Source organism: Ursus americanus, chromosome 2 (assembly GCF_024610735.1).
Source record: "Ursus americanus isolate L20-20 chromosome 2, mUrsAme1.1.p, whole genome shotgun sequence".
NCBI lineage: Eukaryota > Metazoa > Chordata > Mammalia > Carnivora > Ursidae > Ursus > Ursus americanus.
Window position 1 is genome coordinate 18,221,409 of NC_142128.1, and position 24,919 is coordinate 18,246,327.

Below are 24,919 nucleotides of genomic sequence, written 5' to 3' on the forward strand. Positions count from 1 at the left end.
AGACACAGCCACGGGACGAGATGAGCAATGCTGAGGGGGTGTGGGGGCGTTTGACTGGGGTACCCACCAACGGCCACTGTGCCCAGCACCTTGAAGATCCCTTCTCTCACTGAATCTTGACAACAGCCCTTATTCCTCTTCCATGGTATAGACGGTGCTTGAGGCAGCCCCCCTACCCAACAGCTACACCCACGCTTCTTTGCCAGGGAGGGAGCAATGTGCCCCCCCTTGAGGTTTGGGCCAGTCATGATTACCCTATTCTCCTTCCCAGATGTCTGAGCTTCCCGCCTCCCTTGCCACTGGGAGAGGCTCTGTGACAGTCCCGGCCAATGAGATGTAAGGGGAAGTCCGCTAGGGAAGCTTCCGGTAAGATTTTTGCTTCCTGATAAAAGAAAGAGATGCACCAGGTACAGTTGCTTGTGGCGGCCTTTCGTTTCTCTTCATCCCTGGGGGAGGAGGGTGTGTGAGGCAGCCACGTTGGGGCCATGGGGTAACAAGTCAAAGGATAAAACGCTACCATGCTAAGGAGGACAGAGGGAAAGAAGACAAACCTCTGGCGGGACATCACTGAGCTGCTGTATAAACTAGAAAAGGTCCCTAGGTAAGACTTCATCTTACATGACATAATTCAATGTTTCTGTTGCAAAAAGCCACGAGGAACAGTGTTGCAAAGAGCGGTTAGGGGAGGCAGCTACCGAGTGAGGGACTGATGTCCCAGAATCCCTTGCAGCTACGTGTGGCCATGTGACTGGTTCCACCAACAAAATTTGAGAGGAAGTGATGTGTGTCCCTTCTGGGCTCGGGTTTTTTTTAAGAAGCAGGTGTGGTTTCTGTTCCCATTCCCCTTCTGCTGGCTGGATGCAGGTGATGGCAGGGCCCTAGAACAGGGGTTCTGAACTTGGGGGTCCACAGATCTCCAACAAGGTTGCTGATAGAATCTGGGGGTCTGGGAACTTGATGGGAAAGAAATGACCTCTTTATTTTCACTAGGTTGTGACAGCTTGCATGGCCTCCCATTAGGGATGGAGAGAGCAAAGCATAATTGTAACAGCATCAGCCACTCGGCACCAACAGAAATCAACGAAATATCACTGACGCTCACCTACTCTGAAAATGACAGTATTTAGAAGTACCACCAGATCTTGTTTTTATGGTGCTAATAAAGAAGCCCATATTCCTAGAGAGCAAACATATTTTAAAATATTTTCATAACCTCATTTCATAAAGTTAGTTTCCCTTGTCATCCTACGCTTTTTATTTTTTACATCTGAAAATCGTATCCCGAGATGGGGTCCACAGGCTTCCCCGGACGGCCAGAGGGGTCCATGACACACAGAGGGTAAGAACCTTTGTCCTAGGGAGTGAGGGAAGCACAGGGAGGAAAACCAGCCACCAACCTGCTAAGTTCATGCTGGACTGTTCCGTGAGCAAGACATACATTTCTCCTACGGTGTTTCTACAGAAGTTGGGGGCTCATTTGTTACCGCAGCCTAGCCTACCTACCCTGACCGGTACACCAGGTCAGTAGTAATCCTGTCACCCGCGGTCAGAGGCACTCGACACAATGGAAACGTGGACGCTCAACCACAGGAGGTGTCTGGCCACAGCGAGCCGACGGGCCCCCCGCTCACGCCTCCCTGTGGATACTCACAGTTAAGCCACGTGGTGCTGGGGCTCCACTCACTCCACAAGCTGTTGTAGCTCTGAGCCCAAGCCCTCACTCGTGCGCTGTAGGAAGCTCCAGACTTCAGGGTGCTGGCCGCCACACGGAGGGTGGGCCCCATGTAGGTCACGTTATAGACTTTGAACTGGTAGAGGACAGGAACACGTCAGTGCGCCAGCTGGGGGAGAGGACGTACCAGCTCCCACCCCGGCCGCTGTCTCCTTAGCTGAGCCCACGGTGTGTAAGAGCCACCAGCCTGGGCAGTTGGTTAGTCCTCCACTTTCAGGTCTTTCTTTGCCACCTCCACAGCTGTGACCAGAGTCAAGCAAGAGGAGTCAGAGAATTGGCCCTCACCCCGTTTCCCCCCACCCCCCCAGCTCCCTGATTAGCTATATAACAATACTGGGGCAAGCTGAATTTTCGTTTTCTCATCTGCAGAATGAGGGTAAGAGACCCTACTGTCACTTTCTAGCTGTGTGACCCTAGGGAAGTGACATAACCTCTCTAGACCTTGATATGATCTGTCTGCAACATGGTGATAATAGAAGTCCACACCCCCCAGGGGTTGTTGTGAGGGTTAAAACAGGTAAACACAGAGGACGGCCTGGCAGGCAGGAAGCATGACAGAGACCTTTCTACAGCACAGAAAAAGTCACTATGTCCCTCTGTCTCCTCTGTGGGCTCTCTGGAGCCTTCATACTCAAGCCCAAACTCTGGCCTAGAATCTCAGCCCTGCTCCAACTGCTGGGAAGGGACTTCTAAGACCTGTTAGAAGGTAAATGAAAATTAATATGTGTTGTTTGCCATTTTTTATGTTTAAAAAAAAAAAGACTCTAGGATGGCCCCCTGGTCCCCATCTTGTATCACACCCCTGTGTAATCCCCTCTTCTTCAGTGTGGGTGGGACTTGTGACCTGCTCCTATTCAATAGAATGAAGCAAAGGTGATGGGTAGGTAGGGACCACACGCGCAGGCTATAATTCCAACTGGCTAGGAGATGTTCTCTCCTTTGCTGGTTTTGAGACGACAATAGGGAAGGAACCGAGAGCCCCTCCCACCAAGGGCCAGTGAGAACCTATGGCCCCCAGTCAGCAGCCTGTAAGGAACGATGCTGCCAACATCACAGTTGACATGCAGGAGAGATCTTCCCCCGTCGAGCCTCGGATGAGACCACAACCGCAGCCGAGTCCTTGACTGCACCCTTGCAAGAGCCTGAGCTGAGGTCCCAGCTAAGCCTCACCCAGACTCCTGGCTCCTAGAAACTGTGGGTCAATAAAATACATGCTGTTTAAAGCAGCTACGCTTGTGGTGATAATATTATATAGCGAGAGAAAACTAACAGTGACAAACGCACACGTTTCCTTGTCCGTGCATACACTCTCTGGAAGGACACACATGCCTCCAAGGCCTCTGCTGGCTCTAGCCTGGCCTTCCTTGACCTCCTGGCAGGAGATGGGAGCAGTGGTCAACTCTGGGAAGAGGAACTGGAGGTTGGGGTCACAAGAGAAACATATTACCATTCTAAGTCCTTTCATACCATTTGAATTCTTTTACTACATGTATTACTTTTATTTAAAAAAACTTAAAAAAATGAAATAAAATCTATGTGCCAGATCGAGTCTGATGGCATGGGAGTAGCCTGAATCCTCAGCCCGGGGCTCCTTTCCCTGCCAGGTTTGTCCCTTTTCGGCTCTGCTTCTGCTTGGGGGTTGGAAGCACATTTGGAGAAATGGTCTGGTGTAAAGTGAGCCGAAGGGTGGTGTTACACAGAACCCCAACAGGTCGCTGGAGAGACTGGGGGGCAGCTGGAGCTTCCCAGTGGAGCTGAGGTCAGGGTAGGGGTTGAGGGAGGAAATGAAAGCAGGAAGACAAGGACACTCACTCACAGTCCTCTTCTCTTTCTAAATATGAGTAAGCAGGAAGCAACAGCTGGACCTAGTTCTCCAAAGGAATCGTATACCCTGGAGAGGACTAAGGGATTGGGAAATGTTTTACTAAGAAACAGAAGAGAAATTGGAGCTTCCAAGGATCTGCTTGTGGCTTGTGTTTCAACAAAGAGGCCAGGTGTTTGGGAGGCCGCCCCTGAGAGAAAGATCCAAGGCGGCAGAAACAGCACAGGCTCTGGAGTTCCAATCCTGGCTTCCGACCCCAGCTCTGCCATTCCCACTTACCCTGGGTGAGTCAGTCCAACTCTCCGTGCCTCAGTTTCCTTGTCACTAAAGTGAAGAGACCAGCACCCTCCCACCTGCAGGGCTTTCTCAGCCAACAGCGATCCGGGTTGAGCCTAGCACATTTCAGGCATGCAGGAAATGGGAACCATTAGGACCACAAGCGTGGCATCCATGACCCTGCACACACTGCCACACCCCATATTCCTCAAGAGATGCCACGCACCTTCATACCTCCAAGCCTTTGCTCATGTGGTTCCCTCCACGCAGCCTACCCATCCCTTCCTTCCCTATCTAGCAAACTCCTATACACCCTTCAGTGCCAATGCCAAAACTCCCCCTCCTTCACGGAACTTTGTCCAGAAATCATTCAGGACCCTGAGTAGCTTTATCCCTCCAATCCCACAGCAAACTTCTAAGATGTCTCCTTAGGCCGGACCCCATCTATGGAACATACATCATGGAGACTACAGCTACTAATATTCTATTCACTTCGTATGGTGACAGGTGGTAACTAGACTCATTGCGGGGACCATTTTGCAATGTGTACAAACGTCAAATCACTCTGTTGTACACCTGAAACTAGTATAATATTGTACATCAATTATACATCAATTTGAAAAAAGAAAAGAATTGGTCCCATCCACTCTGAGCCACAGCTGGTGTCTGCAAGGAGGTAGCAGACCAGGCTAGACAGGCACCCAGCATCTAAGCCATTGGGGTCAGGCACTCAAAGCTCAGGATGGTAACCTTGTGGCTCCAGCTCCAGGGCTAATCCTTATTGGTCGAGACCAATGGTGGCCATTCCATTCCCTAGCCTGTGATTGGTTAGAGAGGAGCACGTGACCAGCTCTGGCCAATGACCAATGAGGGGAATTCTATAGGTTGGGTCTCTCCCTGGGGAAGGGAGGGATGGGTGAGGGGTGTCTCGATAGCCTCCACCCCAGCAACACGAGAAGCTGGACCCAGAATTCTGAGGCCCTGGGCAGCCTTGAGCGTGTATCTGACAAGTGAGCCAGAGCCTGGTACACTGGTTAATTCTACCTGCTGCCTAGATTCTGGGGCCAGGTCCTAATAAGCCAGACTGTGTGTCTCCGCCAGCCTTGTTCCTGTTTCTCCTTCCCCGGAGTTTCCGCTGGGGAGCCACCCCTCCCTCATTCTCCACCCAGCTGGCTTGGGTGGAGCTGACCCCACCTGCAATTCCAGGGGTGGGCACGTGACTCACCTCTGGCCAATCAGAGCACAGCACCAGCACCCTCTTTCCTGCGCCAGGTGCAGAGATTTGCATGTGAGCCAAGCCGGGCACCTGAGCGTCATCCCCAGAACTTTTACTGGGATTCTCGGGAAAGAAAAACCTCTCCCACTGTGGCTTTAGCAGATAGCTAGCATATAGCATGGAGCTCCTGGTGGATACGCTGGCCACTACATGAGGGAAGAGCCTGCTTAAAAATGAAGCCAATACTGAATAGAGCGGGGCCAAGGAGAGGATAGAGTCCCGGAACCTGGAGCCAGCCACGATAAGCAAATAAGGAACATTTCTTTGGACCTTATAGGTCACACCCTTCTCTCCCCTCTTAATAAGTCTTGCACTTCCCAGAACATGGGGAGGGCATTTAGTTACAAAATGGAGACTGCCCCTCTCTCTTTGGCATCTGTGCAGCCCCTCCCCATGCTTTCTGAGCCTTCGCTGGGAGAGCCCGGCTGCTCCATTCCCACCCCACACAGGGGCCCTGTGACCTGGTGCCAGGGGGGAAACCACACCTGAGAGCCTGAGAGATGTGAATCAACGCCCACCCCCTCCCTGGCTGAGGTAGGAAGACAGGAAGGAGCCACAGAGGCTGATGTGGGAGTTTAAGATGTGTGGAGCCTGGAAGCAGAAGCCAGGTCAGCCTGGGTCTCAGGACACGAGGCATGCCTCAGAGGAGGCCCTCGGTGAGTCTGACGTAGCAAGTTCTAGACCAAGGTGTGGGAGGGCAAGGCAGATGGGGCTTTCCGAGGCCTGTGGTGCTCAGGAGAAAAGGAGAACAGTGTTTACGACACACTGGGTGCCTGGCAGGGAAGCCTGTCTGTGTCACACACTCAGCACTCTTGGTAGCTGCTGGAGTAGGTACCCTTGCTAGCCCCGTGTTACAGATGAGACAATGGAGGCATGAGGAGTTTACCCGCCATGGCCAGGATCACACAGCTGATGAGTGGAAGCAGGTACTGGAACCCAGCTCTGTGGGGCTCTGACGCTGTCCCTCCCCTGGGGATGTGTGAGGGGGAAATGAGGGTGGCAGGAAATAAATTCCATCCCCACAGGAAACTAAAAGGGAAGGGAGCCAAGCCACCCGCCATGTACAGCCCCCGCTAGTATTTACTGGATAGTTTGCTGCCCATCAGTTCTCCCTTTTAAAAACCTGTCACTACATTCATTTTAAAAGCAACCCCACAATCACTGTTGTGATGGCAGAGCCCATACCAGAGGCTATTAGCATCCTATAAGAGTCAATGCAATGAGGACCAAACGACAGCGTTAAATGATGGCTGAACTGGTTCTCTGGTGGGGAAGGCTCTGAGCCTGCGGCCTCCTCTCTCCATGAAAAAGGACTGAACCCAGCACAGAGCCAAAGTGGAAGCCAGGCTCTAGGTCCCCAAGTTTACAGTCGGGCCCCAGGGCCCCAGTCTTCCCCTGCCCGACTCCCACAAGGTGTGGAGGAACCCCCCCAGTGCACACACTCACGTCCATGGGGTCGTTTTCATTGGAAATGTTGACCATGTAGGTGAGCTCGGAGTACAGGTGATTCTCGGTAGGGTACGGGTTTGTCCACATCAGCAGCCACGTGTGGGAGACGTTGGGGTGAACCGTGAGGTTTCCGGGGGGCCTGGGCTTCACTGTGGAGAAGCAGTGCCTGGTGAGGCTCTCGTCCGGGTACGGGGAGGGGGATGACCCACGGGACACGGGTCACGGTCATTGTTAGTCAACTGTGGGGATGCCTGGGTGGCGCAGTCGGTTAAGTGTCCGACTCTTGGTTTGGGCTCAGGTCATGGTCTCAGGGTCAGGGGATCGAGCCCCGCGTCGGGCTCCTTGCTCAGCGCGGAGTCTGCTTGCGAGTCTCTCCCTCTCCCTCTGTTACTCCTCTCTCCCTCTCTCAAATAAATAAATACATCTTTAGATTTTTAGTCAACCACACCTCCGTAGCACATTTCTGGAATCCCACATGGATTGAGTCTCAGCAGAGAACGACAACCATAATACTAGTTATAATGTAGCTAAACACTCTACTTAGCCCTCGTGATTATTAACCAGCTTTCTACTGTGAAATGTACAATGTGTGAGCCAAACTAACCCCAAATTTGCCTTTTTCACCTTTGTCCTGCACACGTGTGGCCACATCTATGTATTATGTTATTACTCACTGTTTTTGTGTATTTTGATTCGTGTGTTTTCAAACTCCGTCTCCTCTTAAGCAATCTTGTCCAGGAGATCATAAGTATGTAATATGTATTAAAATCAACGCACACGTGCGGAAATGATTTGAATTCATGGGTTCGTTCACTGGTCTGTTTAAACAGCGCACTGACTGTGGGCGGCATGAGCGGGCCCTTCAGGAACTGCTGAGCCCTGAGCTCTGTGAATTCTTGCCTCTGTGGCTTAGTAGCTGTGTGACCTTAGGCAGGTTACTTGCCTTCTCTCTATTATATTCAGTTGTAAAATGGGGAGAACTCTCTTCTGCAAAATGAGGCTCAGAGAGGTAATGTGACTTGCCCAGGGTCACACAGCAATAAATGATGTTTTAAACTCCCGTCACTACACCACAGCAGAATCATGGCGAATTGCTGCGGGGACTCGGGCTACCAGGATGTCAGCCTTCCATGGTCCAGACCATCTGAAGAAGCAGGAGCGGACCAGGCAACAGAGGGCGGAAGGGCAGTACCCAGCTCAGTTTTGCTCTGCAGCAAGCATGACCCCAATCTGGGCACTTAAATTCCGGTGCTTGAAATAGTAAAGCTGAAGAGGACCTGATGTACTATGGAGGCCAGTCCCATTTCAGAGATGGGAGGACTGAGGCCCGGAAAGGGGCAAAATCTCATCACGTCTGTGAATACGCAGAAGACTGCTTACACCTCACTCCCCCAACTGGAGTCTGCCTCCCCTGCCCCAGAGCCCGGCTGGGGTTTGGGAACCACCCCCCCCCCAACCCTGGCCAGCTCCAGCCTGCCGCACTCACCGTGCTTGCTGGGCTGGAAGGAGCCTCCCCACAGCCGCTGTTTCCCAGCCCACAGGTCCAGCTGATAGACGTCCGCATTGACCACGTCATCCATCAGCATACTGCACGCGCACACCGCACCTTCTTGGTTCTCGGGGACACACGTGCGGTTCCTGCAGACACAGGTGTGGCATTAGGTTGCCGTGTTCAGGCGGGCTGTGACCCACGGGCATCCCTGGGACATGCCTCGAGGGACACACGCTCTGCCAGCTTCCCAACGGCCCTGCCCCCAAGACCAGATCCAGGGCCCAGGGTGTGGTGAGGACAACAGACGAGCTCCGCTCTCCTTGCTGGCCACGGCCACCTGCCACACCCACCATGGACTCTTCTACCAACTCTTATATGGTCATGGTCCCGGAACTTGGCTCGCCCTTGAAAGCCAGTGAAAGGGAAGAAACAAAGGCACTAAAGAGTTCGTAACAATGTGTGTGTGTCCCAGTGTACCCCCGGGTAGCACGGTTTATCCCAGTGGACCACGGGCAGTGGACAGCTGCCCACGTCTCCTGGGCTAGGCTAGGGGTCAGCGAACGTCTTCTGCAAAGGGCCAGATAGTAAATATCTGGGGCTTTGAGGGCCATACTGGTTGTGTCCCAACTGTTCAACTCTGCTGTTGGAGCACAAAAGCAGCCGGAGACGATACAGAAACGAGTGGGCATGGCTGCGTGCCAATAAAACTTTATTTACAAAGGCAGGTGGTGGGCCGGATGTGGGCCTCGGGCCATAGTCTGCAGATCCCTGGTCTAGGCCAGTGTCCCACACTTCGAAGCACAACCCGTCCAGCTTGGTATAGCATGGGACGCCTCCATCAGGGGACCCTACATTCTGGTGTGCGGCATACGCCGGGGTTCCCTTGTAACTGCGTGCCTTCGGTACCCGATCATGTCCTCAGCACCGCCTGGAAGAGTAGCCCAGGTGCCATGGCTTATCCCGGTGACCCAGCGGGAACAACGTACCCCGGATTCCACGGTCCCCCAAACATCACGGTGAACTCCACCACTCACACACTCTCCCCGACCCTCTGGGCACAGCCTCCCCCAAATCCCAGCTCCACCCCAGGCTTACTCGGACCCCATAAAGTCCAGCTGGTAGGACAGGCGGAGCTCGGCACTGCAGTTGGTGGGACCGTCCATCTCCCACTGACAGACAGACGTGCTGACATAGTCGGAGAAGCAGCTGGGCTCCTGCAGGACCTTAACACTCCCTGGGGAGACACAGGAGGGCACTGAGCAGCCAGAGCCAGACAAGCAAGGGGGACAAATCGGAAACCAGCCCAGACAGGACCGAGGAGTGTGTCACGAAACAAGGAGACCACAGGCCCAGGCACAGTTCCGTGCGGGTGTTCACGGAGCTGGGGGCAAGAAGGGGCTCCGGAGCTTCTCAGCCAGCTAGGAGATTCCTGAAGCCGAAGAATACCCCCAGGCGGCCCGGGTTACCTTTATCTTCTGGAAACTCCACTACTTGCCCCTTGGAGGCCAAATCAAAGGAAATTTCTAATCTAAGAAATTTCTAGTCTAAGTCACCATCACAGGCATCTGCCCCAGAGCAGTGCAAGCAGGAGGAGGGGCTGTTATCCATTTGTTTTCCATTTTGGTCTATCTTCCACCCCTCTCTGTGCTCAGGAGGCTGACCACCCCCCCATGGTCTTGCCACCCAGATGCCCTTGTCCTCTTCGGCAGTATCAAGGGCAGTATCGGGGTTCGGCAGTATCAAGGGCAGGATGAAAGGGGTTCGGCAGTATCAAGGGCAGGATGAAAGGCTGGGGTATTTCTTCCAACTGGTCGGTGCAGAGCTGGGTGTGAAGCTGGCAGGGTGTGTCCTGGGTTTGCCAAATCACCCGAGAGCCCTTGCCCTGGCTCTAGACTGCCCAGCCACAGATGGGCAGGCACTTTCTTGCTCTGGTGCCCTGCACCAGCCGAGCCATAGCGGACACGAGTCTGCAAGGACTGACCATGTTAGGCAGAGCCTTAGATTTCTAGTAAGTATCTCAAACTCACCTCGTGTCCCACACTCACATCTGACCCCCACCCCCCACCCTCCTCTGTTCCATGCTGTCTTTTCCTATCACTTTCTAACACTCTTCACAACGTATTTATAATTAGGACCATTCGTCACTAGCTGTCCCCTCCCACTATAGTGTAAGCTCCTCGAAGCCTGGGATCTTTGTTTTGTTTACTGATTATCCCAGGAGCCTGGCATCTAAATGACCAATAAACATGTGCTGAATGAACGATCGAATGAAGGCACTAAGGAATGAATGGGAATCGGTGACTTACCGGAGCCTGCCACGCATACCAGGATCAGGCAGCTCACAGGGAATGTGAGCCCAGAGCAAAGCTGCCCCATTGGGAGATCCTAAGATACCTGCTGAGAGAAAGTGAGCCAGGTTAGTGCCAACAATGAGCCCTCTGTGTTCACCAGAGCTCGCTATCTATCTATCTATCTATCTATCTATCTATCTATCCATCTCTATAATCAAGAAATACAACACAACTGCACAAAGCCCAGAATGAAAACCACAGAATGCCTGTCCCAAGAGACACTACTTGAAAAAAACCCCATGACCTACTAAATATAAGCAAGCTTTTTGGAAGTTCATAATGCACATTTGCATGTAAAGGCTCTGATAAGTCCTGCAGCAAAGAAACTTCTTTCCTCATCTAACCCAACACTTACCAACTTATTTCCCTACTCAACCTTCATTTGTGTGTGTGTGGGGATGTGTTAAAACCCCAGTTAAACCCCTAAAAGATTTATAATTCCTTGACATATACTTTGGAGATGTTAATCTGTTTAGCTTTATAGAGCTGGTTGAATAAATGGTGGTATATCCATGCAATAAAAATGATGCTTGAGTGTGTTGCTGTTAGACTTGTATCAGTGGCCTCAATTCTTCACACCCCTCCTGGATCCATGTAACCTCTCAATGTCTCCACCACCACCACCCCTGCTCTGGGCAAGGCGTTCGCCCCTGCCCTTGGATTATGGGCTCAACCATGGGACTAGCTTTGGCCAGCCGAATATTAGCAAATAGATGCACTGTAGAAGCCTGCTTTTGCACGACCACTGCCTTGAGAACCGGGCCGTGCTAGCCTGCAGGAGAATGGTGACATGGAACTGTTCTAGCAGCCCTGTTTGCATTAGGCAACAGGCAGCCGCCCCCAGTCATGTGAGTGAGCTCAGCATATCGGCAGCTGAGCGGCGCTGTGCGGCTGACCCGAGTCTGGCCCCAGGTGCCTGGCTGAGCCCAGCAAGCTCAGCCAAGTCCAGGGAAGCTGGCCCGCCAGGCCTGAGCTAATAAGCGTCTCTTGTCACTCGCTCCTGGGGTTTTGTGCTTTATCGCCATTCCCCCTCGGGTCATCACCCTTCCACTCTGACTTCTAAACCCATAGATGACCTTTGTGTTTTGTGTTTCATATAAATGGAATGGTCCACCACCCCTACTGTGTTAATGGCATCCCATAATACATGACTGGGGAATAAAAATCGGAAAGTACAGACACCTAAAAAGAAATAATTTTAATATTTAATATATCATTAAATATCACTGTACCGCTGCAGAGCCGAAGCAGCAAATTCGTAGTAAACCCCTGCGTGTCCGCCACTGGGTTTTTAGCCGTTAGTACTGTTACTGCGTTGTTGTGAACACAGCGCAGCGACCGTGCCCATCCTTGGCGAACCACGGTCACACACTGCTCTGATCCTTGCCTTAAGCTTCCTTTTTTTCTTTTTTTTTTAAAGATCCATTTATGTATTTTCGCAGGGAGAGGGGCAGACGGAGAGAAGCAGGCGCCCTGCCGAGCACAGAGCCCCACACCAGGCTCGATCTCACGACCTGCTTGTGACCTGAGCGGAACTCCAGAGTTGGACACTCCACCAACTAAGCCACGCAGGCGCCCCTTATCTTTTTTTTCTTTTTTCTTTTTTTAAAGGTATGCTATTGATCTTTTCTCGTATTACAAAAGCCACTGTGATCGCTGTGGAAAATGTAGATAAGAGGGACGTAGCAAACAAGCAGAAAGAATGCCTGTAATTCCATCACCTGGGAAAACACCACGGGTGACCTTTTTGCATCCGTTTCTAGTCTTTTCTGTGCATATCTGCTGTGACAGAATGGGCTGGTACGTCTTCTGTTTCACAGCGTGTTTACTTCTGTGCCATGAAATACTGCCCAGTACCCCTCCTTGCAATGGCTGTGTAGTGGGTTTCCTGAAGTTTAAACACCTGCTCCGTCACTTACTGGTTGTGAGCCTTGAGCAAACTGCTCTGTGCCTCAGTTTCCCACCCTGTAAATAGGAGCTAAGAACAGCTCCCATCTGACCGGGGTCTGGTGAGCGGTAAGTGAGCTAACACAGTCATGGTCCAAGTGGTCACTGATGACTTTTGTTAAGGAAAATGCTCCACAGTGGACTCCCACGGGGTGAAAGAGCGTGTACTCTTCCCGCAACACTCCCGGCACATAATACCAAGGCTTTCTAAAAAGCAGGGTACTGAGGTATGTTCCCGGCAGTGCTGAGAGCACCTGCCCTCCCCACCCCCGCGTGGGTCTCTAGCTTGGCTTCCAGGCTTCCTTCTGCCGCTCGGTAGCTGCGTGCTGTTCAGGCAGTTAGCCTATCTTTCACAGCACTGGCTTCCTTATCTGCAACCTGGAAATGAGACTGAGCTCAACCTCCCAGGCGTAGGGCAGAGAGGAAGTGAGGTGTGTACCTAAAGCACTCTGCAGGGTGTGGAGCACAGGAAGGACTCATGCCCCTGTTGGAAGCGATCCGCTCGCAGGACCTCCCCGGCCTCCCCCTCCACCTGGCCCCGCACCTGCACATGGCGTTCCTGCCACCCGCACATCTTTACTTCCTGCAGCCCTTCCCACACACCAAACCCGTGCCCACCTCCGTACCTTTCCTCTTGCAGTCCTTCTCAGTCTCTCTGTCTCTCTCTCATGTATTCATTTTATCCATTCAGTTGTCCATAACGGATAACTTCCCCCCTAAGACTCTGGTGCATCTTTCGAAAACAAGGACATTCATTCTCCTCCAGAGCTCCCAAGGCAACCATCAAAATCAGGACATTAACCTTGAGGCATTACTGCCATCAGATCACAGACCCTACCTAGTTCCACCTTGCTAATTGCCTCCATAATGCTCTTTATAAGCCCAGGACCCCGGCTAGGATCGTGCATTACACCTGATCATTGTGCCATGCCAGCACCCAGGTCTTGGCTTCGAGCACCGTTCCACACCGAATGGAACGACGGCTCCTTGAAGAAGTGGCTGACCCCAGGAGCAGGCAAAGTGCACGATAAGCCTGGAATCCTTGTGTCAGAAGTAAGGACGCACCCGGGAACAGTGGGGACTCGGCCACAGCTAAACAGGGTCCATTGGCTCAAACGGGCATAACTGAAGCAACGCAATAAATATATAGTAACCGATTGTAACCCTTGGAGTTAAACAGGACGCACGAGTCTGTTCTGCTTTAGATCAACAAGTGGGGGGAAGGGGGCAGTTCCATGTCTCCATGGCAGCCTCTAAGTACCTCCCCCCAAGACCTGTATTGCTTATTAATTGAGGAGTGAAAATACTTACTAACTTAAGAACATTCGATACTTTACACACAATACTTTATAGAGAAATATAATCGTATATAACTTTCCATCCAGAAACCTGGCAGGTACCGCCTTCACCGGTCGTCAGGAACGGAACAAATCAAGGTCAGGAGCTTTCTGAAACTATCCCCTGAGAACACAGCATTGCTTCTCTGGTGTTCCTGCCCCAAGTGCACAGATTGCAAGGAAGCGTCAAACCCAACCAAGGGGCAGTCTAGAAAAGAACTGGCCTGTGTTCTTCAAAACATGCCAGCAGGTGGGGTGGGGTGTGGGGGCAAAAGGCGAGGACAGTGTGGGAGGGCTGCTCTCTTCCAATTGTCTGTCATCCCAAGAGCCAGCCTTTGTCTTGTTCACTGCTGGCTTCCTAGTCCCCACAGGCTACCTGGCGCAGAGCACCTGTTCAGTTAGTGCTTGTGAATATCACCTTGGACATGATGTGGGGCCGCTAATACGCTCAGCACGGGACCAGAAACTCTCCCCAGGGAGCACTCGGGACCTGCGCAAAGCCCCGACTCGCTTCCCTTGAGGAGTCCCAGTGAAGAGCAAGGAAGAAAGGGTGGGAATGTGGTGTCGGACCCATGATGCTGGTGTCCTCTCTCTACAAAGTCCCGGTAACTTTTCCACTGACAGGTTCACACATGCCCACAGCATCCTGCGGCAGAAATGGCAAAGGTGTCACCTTAGCTCCGATTCTGAATAAAGAGAAACAGAGAGGGCAAAATAACACGTACAAGGTCACACAGCAGAAGGGCTTTTATGATAAAGTCAAGCCACCCAGGCAGGGGAGACTAAACCGTCACATCTACAGCAGTCAGGGTTGCTGAATTCGATCTGTTTCAGAGGGCACAACCAAATATGCACTCGCGTATGCCCATAACCACGTGTGTGCACGTGCACGCACACACACACGCACACGCACACGCCAGCTGGCTTCACGGACAAGCAGGTGCTGCCTTCAGGGGAAATCACGGCCCACAACGTGCAGTAATGGGAGAGCCTCCGTGAATATCATAGGGATGGAGGACAAAGACACAGATAAATGGAAGAAGTAAAAAGAATAATTACCAAGTGTGTGGGTCAAGCATATGACAAGAGAAAATAATTTCAAGGTCACACTCTCAATCATGGGATTCCTGACCTGTTGAGTTGGCAGGCAGCCCCTGGCTCTACTGCCAACCCAAACAGTGATGCCCTGCACATTCTCTCTCTCTGACAGGCTGGAGTCCAGCGTCTGTTCCCCTCCTCCACAGATGCTCATCTCCAGGTCTCGGCTGAGCAGAACTAACGACTGGAAACCGTTTTCTTAGGTCGAGCCAAAGATTCATGAAAACAAAATCCCGCCTGTCAAGTACTTACATGGTGCTTGGCACTTAGCAAAGCGCAGTAGGAGCATGACCTTATTGAATCTGCCCAAGCACCCTGCAGGATGGCCTGTTAGTCCCACTTTCCACCTGGGGGAACTGAGGCCAGAGAGGTCAAGGAACTTGCCCGTCAGGTCCCACAGCTGGCAAGAGGAGAGAGTGAGGCTTCTGAGCCCAAAGTGCATTCCAATACATCAGTGTCTTCACCTTCTCCTCGAACCACAGAATGAACCCAACTTGATGAATGAAATAAGCCCGGAAGAGCTGGCCCTCCTGCTTGTCAATTTCAAATACCAGCTGCCCCAGCACAGGACCAGGAACAGCAGGAAAGACCTAGGGCTTTTGTTGTCTACCAACTCCCCATAAGCCAGAGGTGAGGCAGCAGCTTAAAAAATCAGACAAAAAAACCCAGTGAAAGTCATATTAACAGAGATATGAGAGCCAGGACAAGGGAGGTGACAGTGCCCAATCACGCCCATGCATCCCTTTGGAAGAAACCCTGCTGATCTGAATGAAGCTTGGCTAGAGGATACACAGAGAGGACCTGAAAATCCCAGAGGGCCTAGAAAGGCTTTGCCGAAAGACTCTCCCCCCTACACCCTACAGGCTCTCTCTCAACCCCTATCTCTGTCTAGAAGCCACAGTCCTTAGTGTTTTGGAGATCACGGATCCATCTGAATATCTGATGCAAACTCCAAACCCTCCTTCTAGAAAAGCGCACCCATTAAATTTTGCATTCCATTTTAGGGGTTCATAGATCTCTCTGTAGCCAAAGAAAGGACTCCAGGTCAAAGCCCCCCTTCTAGGCAATGAGCAGTTTTTAAGAGCGTGAACGGTGACAAGATTTTCCAAAAGCTCAGTTTGGGGCTGAGAGAATGACAGGCCGGGCAGGGGGGAAGTTAGGGGTTCCTGCAGACATGACTCACTTCATTTCTTCTCCGCGCTGCAGGCAGAGTCATTTAAAAATCGCCAACCAGGCCACGAACTCCCTGCTCATGCCCTTCATTGGCCTCTGGCTCCCAAAGGGTGTCTTCACCCAGGGGCACAAAGAGAGATGCCTGCACTTCACGGCCCAACCAGGAGGAGCGTCTCCGACTCGGAATAAAATCCAAGCCCGAGAGTGCGAACAGCCAATCCAAAGGGGCGCGCACTGTGTGATTCCATTTATGTAACATTCTTGAAATGACAAAATTATAGACATGGAGAAGAGATTCACGGTTGGCGGGTAGGAAGGGAGGTCCGCGTGGCTATAAAAGGCAACACGCGGCTCCCGGCATCGCGATTGCTGCGCGGGAGACACAAACCTGAGCGTGTGATAAAACTGCGCAGAACGACGCACGCACATGCGCACAAACACGCACGGGCGCGAACGCGTGCGAGTAGAACAGGCGCCTTTTGAACGAGCTCCGTGCATGATCCCAGGGCCGCTATCCCGGTGGGGGTATCGTACTGCGGTTCCGTAAGAGGGTACTCTTGGGGGAACCTGCCTCTATCATTTCTTATGACTTTCGGTGAGTCTACAATTCTCTTAAAATAAAAAGTGTAAGAAAATGCAAAACCCAAACCCAACAAAAACACACAAAAAACCCCTAAAGTCCCCTGATGATCTGGCTCCTGCCACACGTCCACCATTCCCTCCTACGCCTCCCCGACCCTACAAGTCTTTGATCCCACTGGCCTCTGAGCGCCTTGACACGCCCAGAGCCTTTCCACCCAGAAAGCCCACCTAATAAGGGTTCCCTCTGTTACTGCTTCTCACAGCACCCTGTTTATTTCTGTCATATACTTATCGCCATCTCTAATCATATCGCTGAGGTTACACGTGTGAATGTTTATTTTATTTCAGGATGTAGATGGCAAAGATTGAAAGATCCGACTGCAAAAATGTTTGCAACTTCCCCGGGTCAAAATACACCATTTAAAAAAAAAAAAAAGAAAGAAAAAGAAAAAAGCAAGCAAAGACCAGAAGATAGCAATCTATACTGCAAAGGGTTAATGGTCTTCATATATAAAGAGGTCTTACAAATTAGTAAGACAAACATCCCTTTAAGAAAAATAGGCAAAGGACCTAAGTAATTCACCCAAAAAAGTATTCCATCTTGGCAAAATATGAAACAGCCCCTCTCGTTCTGCGGCTACTTCCTGACGTCGGGAGTATCAAAGATCGCCCATCACATTTAAATTATTTGTCTATGTATGTGCTGTTTGTCTCCCCGCCATGAGAACACAGCCCCAAGCCAAAGGACAGCTGGGATTTACAGCCATTGCTTTGTCCCCAGGACCCAAACAGTGCCTAACACATGCATAGTGTGTGTTCCAGAAACATCTATTAAATGCGTGATTGGGTAAAACTCAAGAATAGCAAATTCTAGAATCTGTTTTTAAACACGGGGTACCAAGCTTCTGCTTATGGTAATTGCTATGCACACAATTCTATGAGGCAGGTGCCATTAAAACCCCCATTTTACAGATGAGGAGACTGAGGCACAGAGAGGTTGCATGGGTAGGATTTGAACCCAGGCAGCCTCACTCCAGATCCCACGTGCCTGGCCACTGATTTTGCTCCTTTTGAAATGCAGCCTCTGCCTGCCATCCTGGCATGTGGTGCTATGGGCCAGAACTGAGGTCTAGAGACGGCACGCGACAAATTCAAGGTCGGGGAGGGAGGAAGCAGCGACCAGCGAAAGTCTGAGCCAGCGAGACATGGGAAAACCCTCCTGCCGGCCGTGAGGTGCTCTTCACTTACTGTTTTTATCTGGGAGGACGTGAGTGGCGAGTGTTGAAATGTCAGAGGCCAGCAGCGGTTGGGAGGTGACCGTGAGGCTCTTCCTGGGCCCCGCTCCTCTTCCCTCTCTTGACCGCAAACCGGCTTGAAGGGGGGCTGGATGGGCAGACAGGATGCAGCCAGTCCCATGACAAGCACACGTGAAGAGGAAGCCAGTGACAGCAGGGGCTCCGGGTGGCCTCCCTGGGGAGCTGCTGGACCCTGAAACTCCAGTCTGAAGCCGGCCTGGAGCTTCCTCTGTCCTCCGGGACAGCTGGGCCGCCCTGGCGGGGGGCCAGGGACACACTTCTCCCCGGAGCAGCAGCCTTCCCAGAACTGCTGCCCGGCTGGGGTTCCCAGAACTGGCAGCCGCGTCAGCAGCCCCACCCAGCTGGTGATGCAGGCCAGGCCAGGGCCCCAACATGGCCTGGCCTCTGCCTCCTCGGCTCGCAGCCCAGCAAGTGGAGGGGACGGGTGGCGGCCGGCTGGTCCTACTCCTACTGGGGGCGAGAATCAGCAGCCTCGGCCAGCAGAGTCCAGCAGACTCCTGTGGACCTACTGTGCGCTCCCACTCCTCGCCCACTCGCCCGCGCCCACGTATGTTCTTGCTGTGTTTCCTGAGTGCCTACTATGTGCCAGCAACTACAGACGTGGGAAAAGCCATTCATTCATTCACTCATTCATTTCTTCCTCCTTCCCTTTGACACACACTTGAAAAGAGAAGTTACTGGAGGTTTTGGAGCAGAGATGTGACCCTATGAGACTTTTCAAACCATCCCTCTGGTTGTGTGGTCTGAAAGGACCGTGGGGTCAAGGGCAGAAGCAGCGACCGGTGAAGTCCAGGCAGCAGGTGCCGGGAAGGGTCAGCAAGAATGGGCTGACTTCTAGACGGGCTGAAGGCAGAGCCAACAAGATTCGCTGACAGAATGGACTTTGGGAAGAGAATGAATAGGAGTTGAGCAGGACCCTCGTTTGTTCCCAACCCACCAGAAGGCTGGAGGTGCCGTGTGGCAGGATGCTGTGGGGTGTGGGAGGGCCCCGTGTGAGAAAGAGGCCTGCGAGGGGCAGGGAGGCTGTGGGAAGGAGCATCAGGAAAGGTAAGAGACTGTTTGGGGAAGATCCATGCTGGTCCTTGAGGGCCAGGCGTCCCTGCAGGAACGAACGAGAACTCCCCAGGAGAGGGCAGGGGTGAGTGTGTGGGAGGCGCTGTGGGCTCATGAGGACAGGCAACGTCTCATCCTCTGTAAGCAGAACACCACGCCTGGCCCAGAGCTCCCCTCCACGCCCCTCAATAAACGACCATGTGTCTTCTATTTTATTCTTGTTTCTACACTTACATAGCACTCCCTTAGGGCCAGGCACTGTTCTAGACGCTTTAAACCCTTCCTCTGAGAGGACTACAATAATAAGCCATTGTCAGTCCTGATGAGTCTTAGGAGAGGGAAAGGTAGGAGGAAGGGAGAACAAGGAATGCGGGAATGGCCAGGGAGAAGGGAGGGCGCGGCCCTACCCCACAAGGCAGGCCCTGGGCTGCAGCGATGGAGAGAAAGGAGAGGTCAAGCAGGCACAGTACATGCTTCAGACTCCGTCTGTCCCCAGGGCAGTGGGGAGCCACTGAAGGCTGTTAAGCAGGAGAGGGGAAGCAGGTACCCCTGCCAGAAAGTCCACTCCAGCTCGTGCGTGGGGAAGCGCTGTGGGTTCGAGACCGAGGTGGCTGGGTTAGGAGGGCAGGTGCTGCTGGACGAGAGGGGCAGACTCAGCCCTGTGTGGGAGGCAGAGATGGTGACCCTGCTGATGGCCGGCAGTGGGGCCAGGAAGATCACGTGCCACGCCACGTTATGGACACGGTGAGTCCAAGCAGGTGGTGGGCCCCTGGGGGGCGTCCGAGAGGCAGTACGTTCCACTGGCCTGGAGCTCAGAAGGAAGGCTCAGGCTAAAGGCGGGCCTGAGGGTCCTCGGCTGTGTCTGAGGCCGAGGGGGCTGTGCAGAGAGAGATAGAGCCTTGCCTGAGAGGGCCAGGAGGGCGCTGGAGACCCCGGACCTCCTCCACGGGACAGGGCTGGAGGGGCTACCGTCTTGGGGACACGCTGGCCACTTTATGGCACCGTGGACACCCATGTTGGCCGTACCTACATGGAGTCCAAGCTGCCAGTGGGAACCCTGCCGAGGCGGGGAGGCCCCACGGAGGAGCTGGAAGCCACACCTAGCTTCAGAAGGTCCCCGAGGCCCCGGAGGAGGTGGAGCCTGAGCGAGCCGAGCACCCAGACACCACGTGGTCCAAAGCAGCAGCTGATCCCTGTCACTTGCAAGCCCATTTCTCCGCTCAGCACTTAGTCCTTGCGGCTTGCCACAGGCACACCCGTGCTGAGCACTGTCCAAGGGCCCCCCAGGACGCCAGCGCCCACGACGCCGGAGGCTGCGTCCACCCTGTTGGCTGCTGGGGCCCCAGGGCCTAGTACAGCGCTCAGCACACAGCGGAGGGGCCAGGGGTATTTGCTGACTGCAGGGAGCCTGGACAGCCACCCCTGATGAAGACGGAGGGAGACACAGCCCCCCGAGCTGGAATGACCCACCTCTCACAGCCAGATAAACAGACCAATTCTGGCTCAGAACGTCCTTAGATTCCTCAATGCAGGCCCTGAACTTGGCCACCCGGGAAACTGACCGCAGAGAGCTGGTAACTGGGGCATTACCATGATTATGGGCTCGGCCCTGGGACACTGATTAGATTTCGGCTGTCTTCGTGAGAGTCGTGGCTCCCAGCAGGCCTGCTTCCTGAGGTCTGCCAAGGTCGCCATGAATGCCCCTGCATGTACCCAGGTCCTCCAGCCATTAGAGACCGTGCCCTGGGCCCCTCTGCCCGTGGCTTCCACCCCCACCTCCCAGACTGACCGGCCTCAGTCTCGGTCACACCAGACTCTGCTCTGCACTTGAACTTCACCGACTCGCTTAACCCTGACATCAACCCAAAGAATGTGGCCGGGGCAGTATCATCCCCACCGCAGACACGGGGAAACTGAGGCCCGGAGGTTCAGCAACCGGCCTAATGACGCATAGTTAGTAAGCGGGGGGCCTGGATTTGAACCCAGACCTTCTGGCCCTGGAGTCTGCGGTCCAGAGCCTGGCACCAGCTCACTCCTTCTGGGCACATCTGTTTGTCCCTCATGGCAAGCCCCACGTAGAAGATGTGGTCCAACACTGCCCCTGCAGAGAGGGAAACCGAGGCTCAGAGGCATTCCGAAATCACCCAAGGTGACAAGGCAGGAAGCCGACTGGGCTAGAATGTGCCTTCTGGCCCTGTTTGCCCAGCCGTCATCTGTGAACTTGTCTCAACAGTGACCAGGACTTTGCCCCCCGGGCTAACCCAAAGCCGGGCCAACCAGGTCTGCACAGGGAAGAGCTCCCTGTTCACTTTCTGTCCGCAGACGGGCACTGGGGAGAGGGGTCTCTCCCTGGAGCAGTTCCTGTTGTCCTCCGCCCCCCCATATTATTCCTGGCATGGTCAGGGACACACGAACGTGTGGGGCTACTCACATGGGCAGGGATCCTGGAACATTGGAGACACAAAAGCCTAACTCTGGGCCTGACGGTCTGACAGGCCTTGGCAAGCTGGGGGTCCTCTCAGGGCCTCCGTCTCCTTATCTGTGAAGTGAGGGCAGGACCACTTGCCTCATGGTGGTGTAAGGCGACAAGGAGACGATGGCGGGGCGGAAGAGGCCCTGGGACAGTGGGGATGGAGCAGGTGGCAAAAGGTCACCTCCAAGCACGAGGCGAAGGCTCTGAGACCCTGAGTACATGCCAGTGCCCATGACAGCCACGGTCAGGTCTCACAGGGGCACACGGAAGGGAGGAAAGAAGGAAGCTGGGCTCCAAAGGGCAAATCGACCGCATTTACGAGAAGTTCCAAAGGAGACAAACCGATCTTGGGGTCAGAAGTCAGGGAAAGTGTCCCTGGCGGGGGGTGGGGGAGCAGGAGGGAAGCTTCTGGGGCCCTGGTCAAGCTCTGTTTCTAGGCTGCGTTCTAAACACATGTGCACACGTCGGGAAAAAGCACAAAGCTGTACGCCCGTGTGCACAGAAGCCGCGCTAAGGAGGAAAGGGGAAAGAAGGAAGAGAGAAGGAGGAGAGAGGCTGCGGCCTCCGGGCTCAGGGCCGGACAGCACTTCCAGCCCCCCTCGGCCTTTCCTGGGGCCACTGACCCTCTAAGCACCTGCCTCTGCTCTCGCTGCTCATAGCTACCCCCCACTCCAGAGTCGACTCCAGGATCTAAGGGAACTCAGACACATGACAATGACAGACCCATATGACATGACACAGGACAGCGCAGTGGGCCCAGGGCCAGTCCCAAAGGGCAGCCGCCACACCACTCAGCTGCTCTTTGCCACATCCGCGAAGGCCTGGGCACTGCTAGGTCTTTCGACGTTTCAAAGAGAAGCTAGAAATCCAGATTTTTACACCGATTTTCCTGATTTTTAAAATTTGGAAAACAGTTCCAGTTTCAAAACCCACGCCGCCCATTTGTGGCCCCCCTTTGGCTTCCGACCACCCGCTGATGTCCTCTGGGGTGTGTGGGTGTCCCGAGATGCCACCATCAAGATGCGCAAGCAGCAACAGGTGGGACCCCGCAGCTTCCCTGGGCACCAGCACCCCCAAAGGCAAACGTCCCCTGCCCTCTGTCCCTATTACCTCTTGCTCACTACGGGATGTGGTTGTCATGGTGATGAGAAGGGAGAGGGGCTGGAGACACCCCCCCCCACGCCTGTTCTTTGTGGCTGAGCAGCAACTCGGGGTCAAGGGGGGATCCTCAAAATTCTGCAAGCCCCCTGCCTTCCTCCTTCACGGAACAGGACGCGCCCCTGCCAACCCTGCCCTCTCCCAGCCCCGCTCCACCTGTCCCCAAACGGGCCACAGTCTCCCCTCTCAGTGCCCACCCCACGGGACACCGCTGCTCAAGCCCTGCTCTTCCCTCAGCCCTTCCCCTGGCTGTGCCTCCGTCCCAACATCCCCGCCAGTCTCAGGGGTAGTGAGCTTTGCCTTCTTTCCTCTCCTTTTCCAGACTGGAAGTTCCTCCAGGCCAGAGACTGTGTCTTACTCATGCATCTGTGCGAACAGAGGAGGCAGCCGACCAGGGGCGGCAGCAGTAAAGTTGACCTTCACCCCTGGGTGCGGTCCCCCCTCCAGGTCCTCCTCCGCTCACGCCCTCCTCACTGCCTGGAACGCCAGCCCGTACTCACTCCCAGTGACTAACCCGCACACAGGGATGTCGGCAGCACCTTTCCTATCCACGATTCTAGCTATTTTCACGGGAACTGGCGAGGAGAGGCAAGGTGAGTTATAGCCCCATTTTATGGATGTCAAAAATAAGACCCAAACAGGCAAAAGGACTTGCCCCAGATTACAGAGCAAGTGGACTGCTGAGCTGAGACGGAGATGTACATTGTTTGTTTTTTGTTTTTGTTTTTTCAATTTATGTGGCTCGAAGACTAGGGCCAAAGAAAAGTCACGAAAAATGCACACAAAGAGAACAGGAATAGGAAGATGAATACTGAATAAAATGAAATTCAAGGGCAACAAAGTATAAAAGAGAGAAAGGTGGCTGTTTCATGATGAAAGGAGCAATTCACCAAGGGGGTATAAAAATCATGAACCTCTTTCTACTCATATATTCTATTTATATGCACCGAACAATATGGCTTTAAAAATAAGGCAAAATCAAAACCAAAACAAAACAAAAAACAAGAAAAGGTCAAGGAGAAATGAACAGATCTTCTATCAGAGTGGGAGATAAATCAGATAGAGAAAAACACACAAAAACAGAAAATATGAATGATGTAATGATCAAGTCTGATCTCATAGATTTCTAAAACTTTACACCCACCGGAAAATACACATCCTTTCAAATACAAGAAGAACATACAGAAAAACTGACCAGAGGAATCTTACAAGGATCTCAACAAATTCTCCATCATTGATATCACACAAGCCATAAATATTGACCACAATGCAATAAATTTAGACTCCAACAATACAAAGATAACTTTAAAAAAATCCATGCATCTTAAAAAAAGTTTGAAGTGCATAATACCTGTAATCAAAAGGTAAATTATAAGTTATTTTAGCAGTGAATGACATTGTATAATAAGACCCATGGAATGAAGCCAAAGGAGCAAAAAGAGAAAAAAAAATTGTAGCCACTTAGCCTGAAGCAGATTTACTAGAAAACAAGAAAGCCTGAAAACAAATGTTAGCCTCAAAGAAGGAGTCTCAGAACGGAAGAAACTTTGATGGACAGCAATGCAGAACAGAGATCTGGAGGTTTTAGCTGGCAAGCCCAATGTGAACTCAAAGGGGGATGAGGCCACACAGAAACATGACTACAGGTTGTATCAACAGAGGTATGGGCTCCAAATCCAAGGAGGTGATAGTCTCCCTCCCCCGTGACTGGGTAGGCTTTGCCGGGGTGTGTGTGTGTGTGTGTGTGTGTGTGTGTGTGTAGGCAATGGGTTTGACTTTGACCAACTGAATCATGTCTAAAGCCAGACTGAATTCTTTACAATTCCCTGAGTCAGGGAGAATGACCGAAAGAACTATGACTATATATTCCGGGTAAGAGAAATACAGGGCTCAGGTTGGAGGGAGCTGGTTTACAACTTCCAAGGGGCAGAACCAGAGCCAGAACGTGACTGCTACTGGAAAGTTCATTTGGCTAAATCTCAGGAAAGATTTTCTCCCCGTTAGAGCTGTCCAGCTGTGAAAATGTGGCTTCTGGAAGGCCTACTGTCCATCTCCAGATGTAAGACTGTTAAGAGGCTGCGGCTCCATGGGCTTGGAGGGCTGCCTGTCCAGAGATCTGGTGTCTTTCCTCTCCAGAAAAGTTCCGTTTCCTCTTTCTAAAAGGCAGAACCCTCTCCTGGCCCAGGAAAACCTCAGGGCTACATCGGTTCTCCAAAATGGCTGCTGGTGACTGTACTCCCTCACTTCGGACCAAGAAAGGTAGTCCTTTTAGACGCTCCTGCTTGGGCGGGCTGGCTCAGAACAGCCGTTCAATGCACAGGCTCCCGGCTCAGCAGCCTCGGGGTTGAACCCAGACTCTGCCTCTTTGGAGTTTTGTCACTCCG

At 52.8% G+C, this 24,919-nt stretch overlaps 1 protein-coding gene across 6 annotated transcripts in view; it reads right to left on the minus strand.

The window, feature by feature from the left end:
• Nucleotides 1-24,919, minus strand: part of IL4R (interleukin 4 receptor) — a 37,522-nt gene that overhangs the window by 7,742 nt on the left and 4,861 nt on the right. For 2 of the 6 annotated variants that reach the window (XM_045775230.2, XM_045775234.2), the window contains 5 exons: nt 10,354-10,441; nt 9,143-9,281; nt 8,042-8,193; nt 6,553-6,704; nt 1,652-1,808 (listed from right to left, as the gene is read on the minus strand). In XM_045775230.2, coding sequence (XP_045631186.2) covers nt 1,652-1,808; nt 6,553-6,704; nt 8,042-8,193; nt 9,143-9,281; nt 10,354-10,423 — 670 coding nt within the window. In that variant the 5' untranslated portion in view covers nt 10,424-10,441. Of the gene's footprint in view, nt 1-1,651; nt 1,809-6,552; nt 6,705-8,041; nt 8,194-9,142; nt 9,282-10,353; nt 10,445-17,783; nt 22,648-24,919 lie in introns of those variants that run through there. The other 4 variants (XM_045775235.2, XM_045775232.2, XM_087869385.1 and 1 more) reach the window with 4 other exon arrangements.